The sequence below is a fragment of the Protopterus annectens genome, chromosome 17.part0, assembly GCF_019279795.1.
Source record: "Protopterus annectens isolate FY-2018-M chromosome 17.part0, PAN1.0, whole genome shotgun sequence".
NCBI lineage: Eukaryota > Metazoa > Chordata > Ceratodontiformes > Protopteridae > Protopterus > Protopterus annectens.
Genome location: NC_056751.1, coordinates 612,757,377 through 612,776,454, shown reverse-complemented (window position 1 = coordinate 612,776,454; position 19,078 = coordinate 612,757,377). Strand labels below are relative to the sequence as shown.

The following is a 19,078-nucleotide window of genomic DNA, read 5'->3' as shown; positions in this document are numbered from 1 at the left end:
GCATGCAATCTAGTAATAGTTATAGTGACTGGCAATGGCTCAGTATTTATGCAGAAGAGCAACAGAAATCTGAAATGGTTACTGGAAATGGAGATGTCAGCTATTTCTAAGAAAGTTTTTATTAAGGTCAGATGGAAAGTATTCCTGTAGTTACAGTGGTGAAACCAATATTCTGAACCACTGAAAAAATACACTCTACCTTTCTAAATAGAGTAATCTGTAACACTGTAGAAATACAGCCTGCCTTTCTAAATATACTAACCGTCTGGTCCCCAGAGCTGCTTTATGTAGTAATTTCACTTGCAAATAGTGCATTCATCATGTCTGTTATCTCTCATGGAATAGTTTCCACAATTTATTTCTTTCCCCTTTGAAAGTTGCTGATTTCATACTTCCTCTTTCTTGACTCTAGATTCTTCTTTCTTGCCTTACAAGCAGTGGATAGTAACAGCCTCCATCTCTTCTTTTCTTCAGCCATAATGTTCAAGTCAACAGCAATCTTTATAATTATTAATATTACAACCCTCCCCATCTAATTTCACTTACCTGTGTTTTTTGAGCCATATAGAGTGTCTCTGTAAAGGAAATCTGCCCTGTAAGGCCTACAATAAAACTGGTGTTTCCTACTTAACTTCCTTTTCTTTGAGTCTCTTCCTCAGTTAATGTTGGTCCTACTCTAGCACCATTTTTAGAACAGAAACCTTAGGACAGGATATTGTCATCTACAATTGCACTGTGAACTAGACTAAATAGAGAACAATTCCCAGCAGAAGTAAGTTTTTCATTTCAACAGATTGTTACTGGAACTGCACACAGCTTTGCTGGGGTGAAGCTGATATCTGTTCACCCTCTCTATGCTTGGACTCACTATGCTCCCCTGTCTTACCTCCAATTCCTACCCACCTCCTCCTTCACTGCCTTTACAGTATCCATACTTCTACCCACTAATACAATCAGCTAATCACAAAGGACTTTTACTCACATGACTACAACAATATTAGCCAACTAAACCAATCCCACCTCATAATCCAAATATAATCAAAACCATTTGCAAAACATAAAATACGGTTATTAGCATTACACCACTGCACTACTACTCAAAACATCCCCAGACATATTCACCTCATATTCATTCATCCTCCGCCAACGCCAACCTTCACACAATTCACTAATCACCTTCTACTTCATAACCCACTCATAATGCATTTCCCACAACTCCTACTGCTTTCATCCTTTATTGTGGTAATATGCCATACAAACTATCACCACCAACTCTCACTCAATAACTCCTCCAATAAGATACTAGATGCCACCTGTTTTATATACTTCCAGTTAACACCCATAGCTCTTTATGGCATCCAGATATTTTCTGCGTCTGGCTTCTTTAAGTTATTTACCAGCTAATAAGTATTAGAAAGGGCAAGTGTTTATAAACAAATAACACTAAGATTGTTAATCTATGATGTCCTACAATGGAGAAATCAACTACTATTTTCTACATATTTGTGTTCAGAGTTTCATAAATGAGAGACCTACATATTGAGGGGTATGGTGCAAAATACCATGGTGGGAGACAGAATTATTCATAGTCAATGTCCATTTATATCACACTGTACTAGAAAAATTGCTAGTTGTTTATGAAAATAAGCAATAGTTCCATATGTATTTAATAATGTAAAAGTATTGCATGGCATCAGGTAAAGCCGTAGGTGTTATAGAAAACTGTGTTTGATAATTGGACGGTAATGTGCAGATCTTGAGAGATATTCAGAGTTATATTTGTAATCAGGTGACCATTTGAACTGTCCAGAAACAGAATGGCCAAAAAAAATGGAATTAAATAGTTATGGTGATCTTGTAGTTAGCACATATAAGTTTGGGGTGAGGGCTAGGGGGCTTGCCTCCTTACACATTGTGGGTGCAGGGGATTTGCCCCCCTTCAAAAAGAAGTTTAAAGGTGACGAGCAATTTTTGAGATTTGCTTTTCTCCTGCACTTTCCATCTTTTTATTGGCTGGTAGGCAATTCACATTTATTTTTGATTGGCAACATTTCAACAGGGAGCTTGCTAAAATTATAAAATTAGCATATGTTTTCATATTTCTTTAAATATCTCAAACATGTAGACAGAATTTAATTTCATTCTATCATGTGAAAGGTTATATCTGGTTAACAAAACTGGTCTAAAAATATGTGACTAGTTTGTACAGTTTCCAAGATATGACAATTTATTTGTGAATTCTGGGTTTGTTTGAATTATTAATATAGTATTCATGGAAAGGCTATGAATGTACTAATTATCACTGTAAGAAACACTTCTTACTGGTAGCACTGCAATTTTAGTTTTAATATCTTTTATTCACATATTATTTACCTTATGTTTTTTAAGTTCATTTTTCAGAAAATGCTCTAAAATGCAAGGATGTGTGTAGGCTGCTAGAGGAGTGACACTACACTCCACTGCCTGGTCATTACTCATCATTGTTAGGAACTGATTCATCATGGTGGGTATAACAAAAGGTAATAGCCAAGGACCACTAACTGGAAATTGTCTGTCATGGCATGTCCTTTTTAAGTCCCAACATAAATAAGAAATAGCAGATTGGCTTTTCTAATGGATGTGTTTATGCCAAGAATGTATTGAGGTGCATATGCATGTCCAGAGTAAGTGAACGTCTTTATCCATGATTCTGAGGGTCAGGGTAGATTACTGGGAGCTTGATGGCCGATGCAAAAAAAACTCTGAAACAGCCTTGGATGTGAATGAGGGATTTGTTCTTCCTGATACCCTACCTCAAATGTAGACCAGACAGGGTTTACCCACCAAGATAGCTTACAACTCAGACACTCATCTTGCAGATGTCAGAGCAAAGAGATTGATTTTCCATGTACTGACCCTGAAATCTGCCTGAGGTGCAGGTTCAGATGATGATGTGGATAATTTTTTCCAGCAGAAGGTCAAGATCTCAGGAAGGAATAACCTGCTTACAAAGTGATCTCAGGTGAAACACTCCTTTTAGAAATTGTTTTACTAAGAAGACACTGAAGAATGAGAAGAATCCATGTGCAGACAAACTGAAGTGGCCACAAGATGTACAAGAGTCTAGTAGCCCACATAGATATTGGAGCACAAGTGGTACCTACCTACTATGAACCCCAGAATCCAAAAGAAATTCCCTGTTTGAAGTCTGAAACTGAAAACAGAGGCTCAAGAAAGTTTCCAGAGAGAACTCCATCTGCTTCTGTGTCAAATGTTTGTTGTAGTGTCTATAAGATATTATAGAGAGACAATCCAGTGTGATCAAGGAGTATTTTTGAATCTTTATTTATAATCCCACATTGGTCAGAAGAGTTGAAAATCATGTTACGGACTCTTGACATCTGGAAGAAGAATCTAAAGATGAATAATCATCCAAATAAGGAAGAAAAATTAGTGCCATTCAGTCTACCATAAGCTATAACTGGAGCTAGTTTCTTTGCAAATACACTTAAGGCAAAAGATAACACAAAGAGTAATGCAGAGAACTGATTGCTTGACCCACACCCAGAAGTTCAAAGATCTTTTAGGTCCCATGTTGACATGCAGCTTTCCTGGGAAAGAATAGATAACAGACTGTGAAGGGTTAACATCTTTAATATTGGAACTTTCCCTTACTGAAATAGGAAGGAAACTTTTAAAACTAGTCTCCAAGAAAGCTCTTTCTTTAGTACCAAAAGCATTCTGGGAATAGAATTGCCTCTTGAATAACAAGCACTAGCAGTATGACACCTAGGGGGAGTAGAGCTGGATAACCTAAAGAAAAAATTCTGTTTGGGGATTAATTGTTCTGAAGGGTTTTTGTATCCAGTGCCAACTGCATCCCTCGTGAACCATCTTTAACACCCATGAGTCTGTCACAATCTGTTGCCAAATTGGACTGAATATAGTCAGTTGTTGTGCCAGGTTTTGGGGGATTGAATTAGGAGGGAAGGGGGAAAGGAAGCATGCTGGGATAGACATCCTGAACTTGTATACTGTCCCTCTACTAGAAAGGTCCCTGTTTCTTGTCCCCCCCCCCCCCGACACCTCTCCTTGTTTCTTAAGTGTGAGAGAGGATATAGGAGATTGAAATGGTAGTGAGAAAAATCTTAGAAACTCATTAAACTAACTTCCCTTTTTCATCAAATTATTTGTGGACTAGAGGAGCAGATGGGCCAAATTAAACTTTTTTTTCTCTAAAGCTAAATTGAAAAATTCAGATTTTTATTCAACAGAAAACTTCTGATTTTGTACCAAGGCATACCTTGTCAAACAGTAACAAAAACAAAGGCCTTTTACACAGTATCTACACCATTATACATGCCTTTAAGGCATGTTTAGATACTAGGTACATGTCATATATTCAATTTAAGCACAACCCATACCTCTCAACTATACAGATTTTCACCTCATATTTTTGGTGTGTTTCTCCTAAAATCTGTACCTTTCTAGACAATAGCTGAGGATTGAAGTCATTAAATAATGACAAACAATTGAGTTTAAAGCTAAACATCTTTCACAAAGGTCATGCTAATGCAAAACCTATTATTCTACCAACTTTCTAAGTTTGTAAGAGCAATATTTAAAATCTGTCCCCACATCATTTTAGGCTTTGTCCAGATATTTTGCTCTAAGAAGTTGAGAGGTATGGCCGCAACCTAGACCAGTGGATGGGGAATAGGAAATTTATACCGCACCTGGCACCCATGTCCCTTATGGACAGAGGCTGCTTATAAATGCCTGACCTTCAATGTCCTACTTGAATAGAGGGCATCATTACTCTTTCAGGAAAACTTGGCTAGGTTTAAACCCCCTCGGGTTGTTAGCCTAGTAACAATGTATGAATCTATAAGAATAAAATAGGCATTAACTGCCACATATGGGACAGGTAGTTAATAATTCTATATGACAATGTGGAAGAATTAAAAAAAAATGAATACCAAATCTGTCCCAAAACATTCCCCTCCTTAGCCACAGGGAAAGGCTTGGATGATACCTGTAGCCTATCTGCTTATATGGGAATTGAATATTGTGACCCATGCCTGTTACAGACAGTATAAAATCTCCTCAACATAGTGCAACCCCCCCATTATTTCCCGTAGAAACACCACCTTCATTCCGGTAGCAGCTTAAGAAATTATCTCTGAAGGAGGTTGTGAAGAACAGTTTTCTTCAACATTAGAGTACTGAGTTTGAGAATGTGCAGGAGATGAAGCCCTGTCTCTATGTCAGATTCATCTGACCTGTCTTCCTCAGGGATATTTTGACTGACCTGCCTAGCAGGTACTGAAGGCTGTGTACAAAGATTGACTGTTTGTAACAATTTATATGCTAATGTAAGAAAATAATCTTTACTTATAGAAACAGAATCTTCAAGTGAACAATGTTTAGCCTTTTGTTTTTTTTTTTCTTAACAGGTATCTTCTGTGACTGATTAGGAGAGAAATCTGCCTCAAAAGGTCTCCTTACCTCCACAAAATCCCCTGGTGAAACTGTGTACCAGAAAAGAAGGCTCTGACCTGTCAAGTTAGGACACTGGAACAGCCATAGAGGACATGGCTGACCTCCAGTTTATGGTGGTCAAAAGGACTACACCAGAGGATGTAAGTGAGTAGTCTGAGGAACAACTTACATTGGCTAAGGCACAGGCTGAGCCTGCATAGTGAGCAAGGGTTTTTAGGTAGGTTGTTTTTTATTTTTTAGCAACTGTGGAAGTCAGTGCAATAAGACTAGGATTAATTATCTATGCTGTAATTGAGGAGGATGCATCGGATGCAGTTAGGATTGCTGGAAAGAGTTGGTTGTCAAAAGTCTACACAAGCAGTACATTTATACTCAGTGACTAAGACAAAAAATAGTTCTACACAAGCAGTACACTGAAAACTTGTCAGAAACCCCTTATAAGTAAGTAGTGTGAAAAAACTAAATGGCAAATAATATAGCAATAACCCACAGAAACCCCTTATAAGTAAATAGTGTGAAAAAACGAAATGGCAAATAATATAGCAATAACCCACGCCTTTTTGTGGGTAATGCTGGATTTAAGCACAGTTGGTGTGGTTTGGTCATGAGGGTGAAGCCCGAGTGGCCAAAGACAACGGTGGGTAAATCCAGCATTACCCACACCCAGAAGTGGGTTATTGCTATTATACAATGACATTATTTAAGAAAAAAAAAATTACTTTTCTTAAATAATGGCATTGTGTAATGACTCCTTGCTGCCCTTCTGCAGCTGTCTGGTATTCTGCGGCAGTTCTAATGTACTGCACATGTGTATGCTTACACAGTACATCAGAGCTGTGGGCGGAAGCAATGGAGAAAGCAAGATTCCGTTGCTTTTTACAAAGTGCCCCACTATGTTAAAGGAGTTTAACATAGCGAGACAGCTTTAAACAAAACAACGGAGAATCTCCGTTGATTTTTTTAAAGCTTTCTCACTATGTTAAACTCTTTTAACATAGCGAGACGATATGTAAAAAAAAAAGTAGACTTATACTAATGGAAAAAGTCCGGGTGACTGGACCTTACTGTAAGTCTGATTTACAACATGCACGCTGACCAATCAGCGTGCATGTTTTGGAATATTAATGGGGGGGGGGTTCTTTGTATAATTTGCCATATCTTTCCTCATTTGGTCTTTGTTTACTATGGGCCTTAACTCATCTGATGAACCCAGTCAGGAAAAGAAGTAAGATAACAATGGAAAGCTACTTAATAAATGCAGACTTTCTCTGTACTGTTGATGTGGGCTGCATCTAGCTGAAAGAATCCAAAGAAATATTTCACTGACCTTCTTCTGGAATGTTGTATTCTTTTCCCATCTGATCTCGTATGTTGCAGTATACCTGTTTTACAGCACTGCTTCTCAGTGTCAAATAACTCTGAACGTTAAATAGATGTTCCTCATTTTCAGTGATAAGTGTTTCAGAAAAAGCATTCATATTTTGCCCCTTTTCATCCATCCATGAAACTTCTGGTTTTAAATCCCAGTTAAGAGACTCACAGACAAGTTTAATTTCTTCACTTTGAAAATCCACGATACTGATGAATGGTCTGGGGCCAATACCTGAAAAATATATAGCCATAAAGTTAAATCATTACCACCAATGTCATGTTGATAAGATACTTGCAATAATGTAAATATTTTCTGTCTTAACAAAACATAAAAATGTAAAAAAACAATTATCTCTAATGATCAAAACATATGGCTGGATTCATAGACCAGGACATTAATGCAGCACAAAGATAAAAGTCACACAAGCATATAACACAATAGAGCAAAACACACGGCTATAAAAAGTGAGAACTAAATGGCATGAGAAGGCAGACCACTGCAGGAAGGTGAGGTGGAAAGGAACGATCCTAAACAGAGCTGAGTGACACAACTGAACGACTACAAGGGCAGGCAAAGCTGTAATCTGATGACACATTGTGTGAAATGCATAATAATGTGCATGTGAAACACAGCAGTTCATGTGAGGGGTCACTAGTACTGGCATGCACCAAAGGAAAAACAGTGAGTGTCTAGGATACCTTACTCATTCAATAAAAGGGGTAGAAAAAGAATTACTTTTTTGCAGTGAAAGAACCCCATTTTATATATAAAGAGAAAAAAGTGAGAGATATGAAAAGAATAGTAGGAGAGAAAGGTAGTATAAGGACTGGCAGCAAGGAGTTATAGACACACACTAAAGACCACAGATAAACCGGAGCACATGTGAGGACACAAGTGGGGGAGATACAGAAGACAGGCACATACAAATGATGCACAAATGTCTGGTGACATACTGCCTGTCTGACTGTAATGGGAGCTAGAAGTTGGCAGTACTAGGTCCAGGTTGCTAGGAGCAAGGGCCAGACCAACCTCTGCTGGACAGATGGCATTAGTCAGCTGGTGCATTGAGTTTGCTGCTAAGTGCAGGATGGTTTGCTGGAGGGCAACCTAGCAAGCCATTACCCAGTCAGCCACAGTCTCATTTTCACTTAATTTCCATAAAGTCTAGGCTAGTGATGGGAGTGGACCACCTGCCTAAGATGGGTCAAAACCCTCTCTGGATGAAACAGTCTCACCCTCTTCAATTACTTCACTCACAACCTCAGAAAAGGCAGCAGTAAGCCAAGACTGTTGAGAGTGCAGGACTGGTGGACAATGGGAATCTACAGTTGAGAAGGAGAGAGAGAATATAGGGCAATGTAACATAAGTGCTGATGACCTAGAGGTGATGCAGCTTATACAATCCAAAGGGGGACATAATGCAGTGACCTTCACTGCCTCCTGTGGCAGCTGGTAGCATCCCCCACATGTACTTGTGTTGAAAAGAAAAAGGGACATGCAAGTCTATAGCACTTACAGGTGTTAAGAAATGCAAATAACAGTACAACAATATGGTTTCACACATATGAAAACAAGCAGAGACCTGAAATGACTCCCATAGCCCAAGACAGAACAAAAAGCATATGTATGTGCAAGGAAACAGCAGGACAGGAATGTAAGCTAAAACAGTTATTTACAAAGGAGCAGAGGCAGATGCACTAATGCTGATTGGCACATGGAAGCAGGTGCAACTGCAGCAACACAGCAGGTGGAGCGATGCAGCAACATGAAATGATATCCGGTATGCCCTAGGGTTATAGCTCTGTGCCCAGTCCCAAAAAACAACACAGTGCTACAATACAATAGCTAACAACAATATTATATAAAATATACAATCACCCATAGCAGCAGACTTTGAATATCATCCAATCTGTCAGATTACATAAAAACAAAAAAATAATGAAGACACTTGTAAGGCACAGCAGACATGGTAAATGCTTACTCTACTATTCTGGGCATCCTTTCTAATCTATTTCTTCCCATACCTGAAGGTCTGCAGAACAACAGTGATTAAGGTCACAATACCGGAGCCCATACTTCTCATCTGTATGGAAGATGCCAGTTGCCCTGGACAGCAGAGCAGTCATGTCGTATCAGGTATAAATACCTGCCAGAAGGGACCGGTATACGGTCCTGACAATCATTACCTGAATTGGCTGAGCAGGAGAATGCACCCACCTCCTTTCCACACCTGGCAGGTGCTGTTCACAGAACACTTCCCTCAGTCAACATCTATATGGAAAACAAGATGGCAGCATGAGAATCATACCTACATGGGACTCTGAATCACATGCAGCACACCCTAGTACAGTGTAGGTGTAGAACATCCATACATGTACAGCCTGCATGGAGTACTAGTGATAGTCAGTAGAATATTTCTATGTCTCATGATGCTGGTGCACTTGTAAAACACAGAGGTTTGTAGACAAAGGCAGAATATCACCTTACTAACATACATAAGATATAAACAAGTATAAACTTGTTATTTTGAATGCCAAAACAGGCATAAAGGTAAAAAGAGCACTAGACACATTGGAGTAGTTAGATTCATACATTACCAGCACAGAAGCAGCATTTAGACAGGAGATAGCCCACAAGAGGTTCACAGTGGTCAGCATTAATGTAATAGGAAATATATTACACATCCTATACATGTTGACATCTCCCTGTTGAATGCCACCTGTAACAGTGACGTGATGCTCATGGCCATTGGCATGTACATACCTATGATGCATGCATTAGATGCCCACTGCAAGATACATGGTATTTAACTTCCACAAATAGAATTAAAGCATAACTATATTAACCCCAGATGTGGAAGAGCTGCTAAAGGAAGCTGACTCTTAGGTGGATTTCACACAGCATCTGCTCCACCAGTTACTCCATGTCTGTGCTTGGGTGGTGGTGGTGGTGGGGTGAAGCCAGCCAGCAGGTAACATTGCTTGCTTTCTATAGTTCTGTGTCGCCTACACTGCCTATGTCTACATGTTAGTTATACACTAGTCAAACGCACTAAAAGTGGAGCAAATATTCTTTGCCAGTGCTGCTGCATAATGTCGATAGTGCTGTCTGAAAAGGTGCAGCACAGTCACTGCAGGTTGAACACTGGCATTTATGTCACTCCTGCTGGAGATGGTTGCAACAGACCTTGCTGCTGCATGGGCAGATAGTCCTGGCAGTGCTGGCTGATCTGCCTGATGAAGATAGATCACACTGTACAGCATGCAGCAATGTTATGGTAACTCCTATTAACATTTATCTACTCCTCCAACTAAGACAGTGCATCATATAAGATTTGTCCTCTCATTCACATACTCCCCAGTCATTCTACCTTTCTTTTCTATCTTTTTTTTCTCGTTTTCTTCTTATCTCTGATACTCTGATATCCCCTTTTGAGTAATGATCTACTATGTCCTTTTTTCAATATCTGTTATAAGTAGTTAATTTGTTTTACTTAATGTATATAGCAATACTACACTGTGCAATTGTCCTTTGTAAATATGACATGTATTAAGTGTTCTTATGTTTACATTGTTCATCTCACATGTATTTTAAGTAAATACTAGATAATGCAATGCAGTATTGCTTTCTCATCTTTTAAATGTTTGAAAATGTTTCTGTCATGTTCACATTTAACTTTCTAATTGTTTTATTTTGGAGCTTCCGTCCCTGGGCTTTCAATGAAAATGGGTTTTCCCAAACCCAGATAGACTTTCCAAGTGACCAAAGGCAAAATAAATAAGTAATTAAATAAATAAATCCTCCTCCTCCATGGCACCTAAGCCAAAGCCTCCCCCCCACACACACACACCTTTCCACATTCGACAAGACCCACCTACAAGTTCTTAGCCACCAGCAGGGATCACTCACAGGAAACTTTCTGGTGCACACCCTCACCTCCAGGATTGATAGCCCAGACTTCTATGGGTGACACCTCAGATGCCTGAGCAACTATTCAAATTTGAGTCAACTGAGCTGTAGTAAGGGCTTCATCCCTCCATGCCACTGCGATAGCACCATGAGAGAATTAGATGACTAATGGGTTGCACTGTAAGCAGATGTGAGGGAGGGGTAATATTTTAGGAGGAATTTGTAGACTAGGCACCACAATGAAGTGCTTACCTTTTGAGTAACTGTTAGGAGCTTGGCTTTACTGAGGATTGTGGAATGGCATCTAAACCTGTGGACTTTTTGATCCATGAAGCTAGTTGCACACTATTATTTATAAATCAGGAGATGGCTACAAATGAAAAAAAAGGACCTATGGGGATTATCTCCAAGCCATATTCCAAGGTGAGAAGAATAATACCTCTGCAGTAGAATCAATGATTAAATAAGCTGAGATCTTATTGCAGATACCTATGACAGTCTTAATTTTTTTACAATACTTAGCAAGGGGAATACTAAAGAGTAACTGTGGGTCAAGCCAGAACTCTAAGTACTTTATCTATTTATCAGAATGATACAATCATTCCTGTGGAGAAGACACAGCCCAGGTGCTATATTCATGAAAAAAATGAGGCTGTATCAAAAAGCATAGCTTCAATTTTCTCGGTCCAGTGGTATTAAACCATTTGCTGATTGCTCAAAAACAGTGAGGCAACATGTCTTTAATAAATAAACAGACCTGCCATTGTCCAGATGACCATGTCCAGCATAAAAAAATTAATAATATTTTGGTAACTAGTTGTCCAGAACTGAGCCTTGTAGTACACTAGTAACAACTCACTCTGATTGTAAAATGACCATGTCCAGCATAAAAAAATTAATAATATTTTGGTAACTAGTTGTCCAGAACTGAGCCTTGTAGTACACTAGTAACAACTCACTCTGATTGTAAAAAGGAATTGTCAGTCTTTATATGGAAGGTCCTGTTGGACAAGAAAATCATCCAGTGAAGGGATCAAAGAGAAAAGCTGTAGCAGACAATTCACTTAGCAGTATATAGTGCTGCGCTAGGTCAAACAATTTCACTAGGTTAATAAATGTGGCATCCTTTAGTTAAATTATATCCATGTTTTTGTTTTAGAATATTATTAGTGTGTGTGAGGATAGCAAGGAGTCTGTAGGGAATCCCTCCTCAAACAATACAGATGTCCGCTAAGTTGCCATAAACATTTTAACAGGCAGCAAGCTAAGATGAGAACTTTTTCCGAAAGATTTTTTGATAAGGGAGAAATAAGCAAAATAGTCACTATGAAGTGAGTAGCAAAGGGGATTCTTACTTTTAGAGACAACTCATGGTGGAAAACATCCACAATTCTGAAAAACAAAAACAGTGGATAAGTGTAGATTAAAGAGATGATGGAGAAGAATACTTACAAAGCTGAACGCTATCAAATGTTTTAAGGAATTTGGGACTGAATCACTGAATCTGTCAGATCCTGCAGAACAACAGTTAGGAACTCTGTGTCACTATATACTAACATCCTGAATGGTTTCTAATTAAGATAAAAAAGCAGAGGCATATGCAAAAGCCCTGTATGACCATATAAACAACTGCATAAAAATGGCAGTACCAGACCAGAATAAACCAGGTCACATCACAAAAACAAGCCACCCTGGTGTAACCCTGGTATTAATAGGTTGTACAATGAAAGAAAATCCTGTCTAGGAGTAAGAGATAATGTGCATAACAGATAAATAAGTCCCTCATTAGTCCAAACAAGTAAATCAGTGTACAAGTCAAGCCTCTGAAAGCAGACTTTGTGGTAAAAATAGTCTCCAAAGCTAAGGATAACCAAAGGCATGTTTCAGTTATGTCCACAATATTAAGGACAACACCCTTCAATCTGAGAAATTAGTTGTAGATGGTATCACCTATACTCAGCCAGAAGAAATAGCAAATGACCAAAAAATACCCTCTGCCAACTATCTCCAAAGAGCAGTTCTCTAAAGCTAAAAACATGGCTTCAAGGGGCCTGACAGTATACCAGGTTGCCTCATAAACAGCTTAAATCAGGAATTATCAAGTCCATTATAATCTCTAACCACAGCCTCTAGACTGGTGTCCTGATAGAGAGGAGGACAGCAACAGTTATCCTGCTGTATAAAGAGGAATTATCTACTGACCCAGGAAATTACAGACCTGTTTGACTAGTCATATGAAAGGCAAGCCATAAAAAGAATAATCATGGACCTTATAAATAATGACATAGGAGGCATCCAAACTCCAGACCTGACCCAATCTGGCTTTGTCAAGGGCAGATCATGCCTACTCAACCTGGCAGCCATGTTTTGAGAGTAAAACACTACATACCACCTATGTCTACCTGGACAAGGCAGTTGACACAATTCCACACTCAGATAATATAAATAAACTCACAAAACTGGATGTAAACCCTGTCTCACCAGATGGATAGTCAATTGGCTCGTGGACAGGACACGTGGTAAAACTGGGTGAATCCAGATCCAGCAAGAGGGCAGTTACTACTAGTGTGCCACAGGGCTCAGTACTGGGACCATTCCAGTTCAAAATATACTTTTCTGAAGTCAAGGCTAATTTGAAAGGCCTCCGGATGACCAAGTTTGCCAATGAATGCAAGTTGGGGGTAATCACTGAATCCCCCAATTATATAGATATCCTGCAGGAGGGTCTAGATCAGACAAATGACTGGTGCCACAACTATGGCCTAAATCTAAATGCAAAAAAAGTGTATTATCATATCCTTTGGGAAGTCAACTACCCCTGCAAATTAAAACATCAATGGCATGCCCCTTAGGATGGACACATAGGTAAGAGAGCTAGATATGCAGATAGATAGTAGCCTGAACTTTGACCACCATGTGTCCACAGTGGTGTGGAAATCCTTTCATGTGGCAAAACTTATAAGTAAGGTATGGCATCCAGATCCATGTAAATTACAGTCCTGCTGTACTCAGCCCTTATTAGACCAATAATCGAGTACAGTACGCCATTTGGCATGTACTTGACTAGTCACTTACAGCAGCTGGAGTGACCTCAGAGGTTCCCCACAAAGAAAATACAGGGTGTAAACAACATGAACTATGCAGATAGACTAAAAGCCGTACCCCTTTACTCTGTTTCCTACTGACTATTAAGGGGTGACCTATGCCTGGCTCACAAGGCACTCACAAATTCAGCCCTGATAGAGCTGATACACATCCACAAGTCAAACAAAAAAAGGGTCATCCAATCTAGGACTCTAAACTTGGTAAGCAGCTCAAATAAAACATTCTGGAGAGACAGATATGTATCTCAGAGACTGCCCTTGTTTGGAACAGGGTTCATATTCCATTAAGCAGAGCACTTCCCTGGTCCTCTTCAAATGCAGTTTGGATCAATCAATAGGGAATTTCAAATTCACACCTGGGGTAGTGTCTATGTCCTTTTTGGAGAGGGGCAATCTGCAAGATACCCAATGCACAAATACAAATTCATGCCATCCTCTTGCCCACAGCAGCCATATATTAGATAATATTGGGTTATATTGGCTAGGCTTGTAATGGCCATTAAGCCATTAGCCTAGTAATCTCCTATGAACCTATGTAGCAGGTAAAGTCTTATACGCAAGGTTCTGGCCATGTGGGTTTGTGGAGATATCAACAGTTTGAGAGGTGAGTAAGGGCATGCCCAAAGTACTTGTCAAAGAAATTGGAGATAGTAAGGTAGTTGGGAAAGATCTGACAGATGTTCTCAACTTTAAAGTAACGAGTTAACTTTTTTGTCCTAAGCAAGTTATTGTTCTATAAAAGCCTGGAATTTTTTCACTGAATGACGTGTGATGCCTCTAGCACCCCTCTAGATCAACTAGTGATCTAAGGCAGTAAAAGGCTTGATAAGCTTTGTCTTTTGGTTTTAGCCACATTTCCATTACTGCTAAGGTTTCAGGTTGGTGTTCTTGAAACCAGTACTTTAACTGTGTGATTGCATTCAGAATGCTTTCTGCATTCAAATCATCAGCAGGCCTTTTACTTTTAGGGACTTTAACATACGGCCTAGAATTTTGTGCAATATTCCCAGCTACTAGTATGGGAGTTGTGCGCAATAAAACTCTGTTTGTGACAAGATGCTTATAGCTGGGGTACAAAGATGAGTCCTTGAAATACCAAATGTGAGTTTGTTGGGGCTATCTAAAGATATTGGTAGCTGTTATGGCCACCAAATGTATAACACAGTGTAAACACATGGAATTGTGATCATGTAGGATTTCAGAGGAGGTGCAGGGGCTGTCTAGTGCACAGTGAATTTATTTGATAAAATTATATGGGCAAAAGGATGAGGTAAAACAATATTCTTTCAGTTAGAATGGTCCATCATCCTGAAAAGATTGTCAGCCCCCTACTAGGAATGTGTGGAGATGTGTGCTAGAAAGTGACTGTTTTATGAAGGTAATACAGCCTTGGAGACTGTGTAATATGCATTTATAAGAACAACAAGGGCTGTATTGTTATAAGAACAGCAAGGGCTAGTAAAAAGATATTTTTATTGAAAAATCATACCTATAAACCAAAAACGAATGTTATGTACTTGCCAAAATGCTAGATCATCTTTATTTATTTATTTACATTTGTTAACCAAGTAGGTAGACTGGTCTTACAGCCCTTTTCAGTAATTACCTGAACCAAAAAGACAAGACAATGTACATAAACATTATGCAAACACAAAATAACAGGAGATTGAATGCAAACACTAGGTTAAACACATGCACTATAGAGATTATATATGAACATGATAACAGTAGGATATAATATGGAATTACTGCTTCATGAAGGGAACACATAGCCTAGGTATTACATAAAAGCTCTAATGTTTATAGAAATAGGATATAACTTTAGGACATCTTGTAAGATAAGTGCTGGTTCTATATGACTGCCCATGTTGTAAGTGATGGTTTAATAATGATGTTTCCTGTTTAAAGAAAAAGGGCATGAACTGAATAATTTATGCAATGTCATTCCAAGATGGCTGCCGGCTAGACTGCACCCTATTCAGTGTGCTCCTCACAGCTATTTAATTACCGACTAATTTTAAATACTTTTAAGTGATATTTTTCCTCAGTTTTCTATATAATAATTATCTCTGATATAAATACTCCAATTTGGTTTTATCTATTTTTGAAAAAAGGTAAATTTTTGGTCCATTTTACTTCAGAATATTTTTGGCTTCAACAGTCTCTGGGCACGTGCATTCCAGTAGCCTATCTCTGTGTCAATTTTGCTGCTCGCACACCTCTAATTTTGGAATGGCTGGAAACTCAGACTCCATGGATACACAGTCAACAAAGGCCACATTTTCTTCGTTGCTTTCTCCAGAGAAAGACACTAGTTCCAAGAGACTTAGAACAACTAAATCATCTACTGAGAACATAAAAGTAAGTGCAAAAGAAAAAAAATGATTCTAATTTTCATTTAGAAGACTTAAAAATGGCATTGCAACAAATTCAGACTGCTATACAGAATTTTTCTGATCAATTTACTGACTTTGGTAAGACTTTAAAACAGATTAATGAAAGAATGGACATAATTGAAAATAAGTATATAGCCATAGAAATAAAAGCAGAATCTATTGAAAGTGACTTAAAAGCTAAAGATAAAAAAATTGCTGAGATACAAGCTAAAGTTCTGGATTTAGAAGCAAGGAGTTGTAGGAATAACATAATAATTAGAGGAGTGCCTGAAACTTATGAAAACCAAAACTTAATTTCTGTGTCTAAACAAATATTTGAGTTATTGCTCAATGATGAAACAAATATGAAAACTTTAACTGTAGAAAGAGCGCACAGAGCCTTGCATGCTAGACAAGACTCTACTTCACCTCAGATTATATATACAAGGTTATTAAGTTTCCAAGACACTCAGCGTATCTTAGAAGCAGCCAAAAGTAAAAAATATCTTATATGGAATAAACATAAACTGACTTTTTCACAGGATTTACCTGCTCAAATAAAATTAAACAGACAAAAACTGTCTCCTTTTTGTGCAGACCTGATCAAAAGGGGTATAAAATTTAGGATGAGATATCCTAATACTCTTTCGTTCAGCCATAATGACAGAAGTTATGTGTTCACAGAACCACAAGAAGCAAGATACATTTTTTTAAAAGTATTCAAGGCTCGTCCTGCTAATGACACATAAAAATAATGATCATATCCATTACAAGCTTATCTGATGTTATAAGTATGTGTGCTAAACTTTAATATTATGCTTCTTTCTTACATAATATTCAATATATGATATAGTTTTGTCAGCTTGAAAACAAGTCAGCCTTTTTGCTTTTGAAACATTTGTTTTAATGTTTCTTTGAACTATTACAAATTCAAAATTCAGTTTTCCAGTATATTATGCCATTATATTGTACCAATATCATCTTGGCAATATTTACAAGAAAAAGTAATGTTCCTTCGTATAAGATTATTCTAACAGAATGGAGGGAATAATATCTGGTCTCGCGCGCTGCACAGCGTTACCATTCTACACTGAAAAACCTTGATTTTGTCTCTGGAACCATTCACAAGCCTTTTTTTTCCTGTTGTACAATCTCTGGTTATCACTAGCGTCGCTAAGGTAAAGAAATTATTTTCATCTGACCAAATCTGTGAGGCTCGTGCTGTATACTCTGTAATCCGATGCCAAGTCTCCGCAATTCAGGCTGAAAAGGATGCCAATATTTTTTCGTGATTGTTTGTTTATCCAGCATTTGGTTTCTTGTCTCACTGATGTCCCGAACTTGAAGAACTACGGATTCCATTCTTGGTGGCTGGGTTTTGACTTCAGTTGTTGTGTTTCTTGCAAGTAAGTGGCTTTCTTTCTTGCAGGCTGTGACGGCGCATTGTTCGAGATCCAGGAAGGCTTTTCTCTTATATCGGACTGGCTCTTTGTGAGTGCGGAAGCATGTAAACCTTCACAAATAACTTTTAAACTAAAACATTGTGGAATAACATTTTTGAGTTTGTCTTTAGATAGAATTTATATATATAAATAGCGCACAACAAATAAATTGTTATGGAGCTAGTTTTGTTACACATTTTTTTTTATTTACTAAACGTTGACAGCTCCAATGCTCAGTTATAAGACTAACTTGTATGATTGATATACTATGTCTGTTTTATTGAGTAAAGTACTAAATATATGTAATGTTTTGGATATTTAAGTTAGAAATATTTTTTATGTTCAAAAATTCTTCTCACGTGCATACTTTCAATGAAAATTTCGGTAAAAATATGGATATAATAGAGCTATAATGGGTTAGTCAAAGCACTTGGTAATTATCACAGTATGCATCAACACATTTTTTCCTATTGTAGGTACACTCGTGACAAGTATTTGAATATTATCCTACATATTATATATTTGTTATGTTAAAATATATGGGCTACAGGTGTTTTAAATGATATTATCTGACTTTTTTCATTTGAATGTTTGTTCCAATATTAATTGGACTTTCATATACTTTCATATACTTATGTAATTCACTTTTGGTCTTAAATGACAGTAAAGATGACTATACAGGGGTAGTCTGTTCAAAGGAATTATTATTATAAAATCTTATAGTGTATATTTGTATGTGAAGAATTTTAGTTCTAAACAATAGTAATTCTTTCTTAAGATTAGGGTTATTTTTATAGTGCTACATATACATATATGATCTTTAATTATATAAATATACTATTGTTGCACAATTCAAATTTATAATTTTACTAACATTTTAATTTATAAATTTTTACTATAATGTAACACCTATTGCTTATATAATCTAGACACAATTATATCTAAATATTCAGGAGTTTTATGAGCACATTTTTTGAATGGGGAATGTATTTGTCGGGCATCTTGTTTTTGGTTAGATATGCAAATATGTTTAGTTTTGTTAAACTCGTTATAGTCCTTTTTAGGACTTTATTTAAATCTTCTTTATATCCATGTGTGATTTTGATAACCAAGTTTTTAAACTGCATATATAAGTATTTTCATCTTCCCTGGGTTGATAGATTTAGGTGGGTAGGCACTGGGGTACGAAAGGGAAAAACAGATGAGATTAGACTTAAATTTGCACTGAAACATACACTTATAGGTATTATTTATTATGATGAGACTAACTTTGGTTTTATTTCTACATTTATACAATACTTAAACACTAACTATATATATTTTAACATTTCTTCTAACAATCCTTTAATAATTATATGACTAATTTATTATTAGTTGACTCCTGGAATGTAAGGG

At 37.5% G+C, this 19,078-nt stretch overlaps 1 protein-coding gene across 1 annotated transcript in view; it reads right to left on the bottom strand.

Moving 5' to 3' along the window:
* LOC122791474 (hemicentin-1-like) overlaps window positions 1–19,078 on the bottom strand; it is an 810,132-nt gene that overhangs the window by 533,402 nt on the left and 257,652 nt on the right. Inside the window, exon 6 of the mRNA XM_044059217.1 lies at window positions 6,809–7,084. Within this exon, the coding sequence (XP_043915152.1) occupies window positions 6,809–7,084 (276 nt within the window). The remainder of the gene's footprint in view (window positions 1–6,808; window positions 7,085–19,078) is intronic.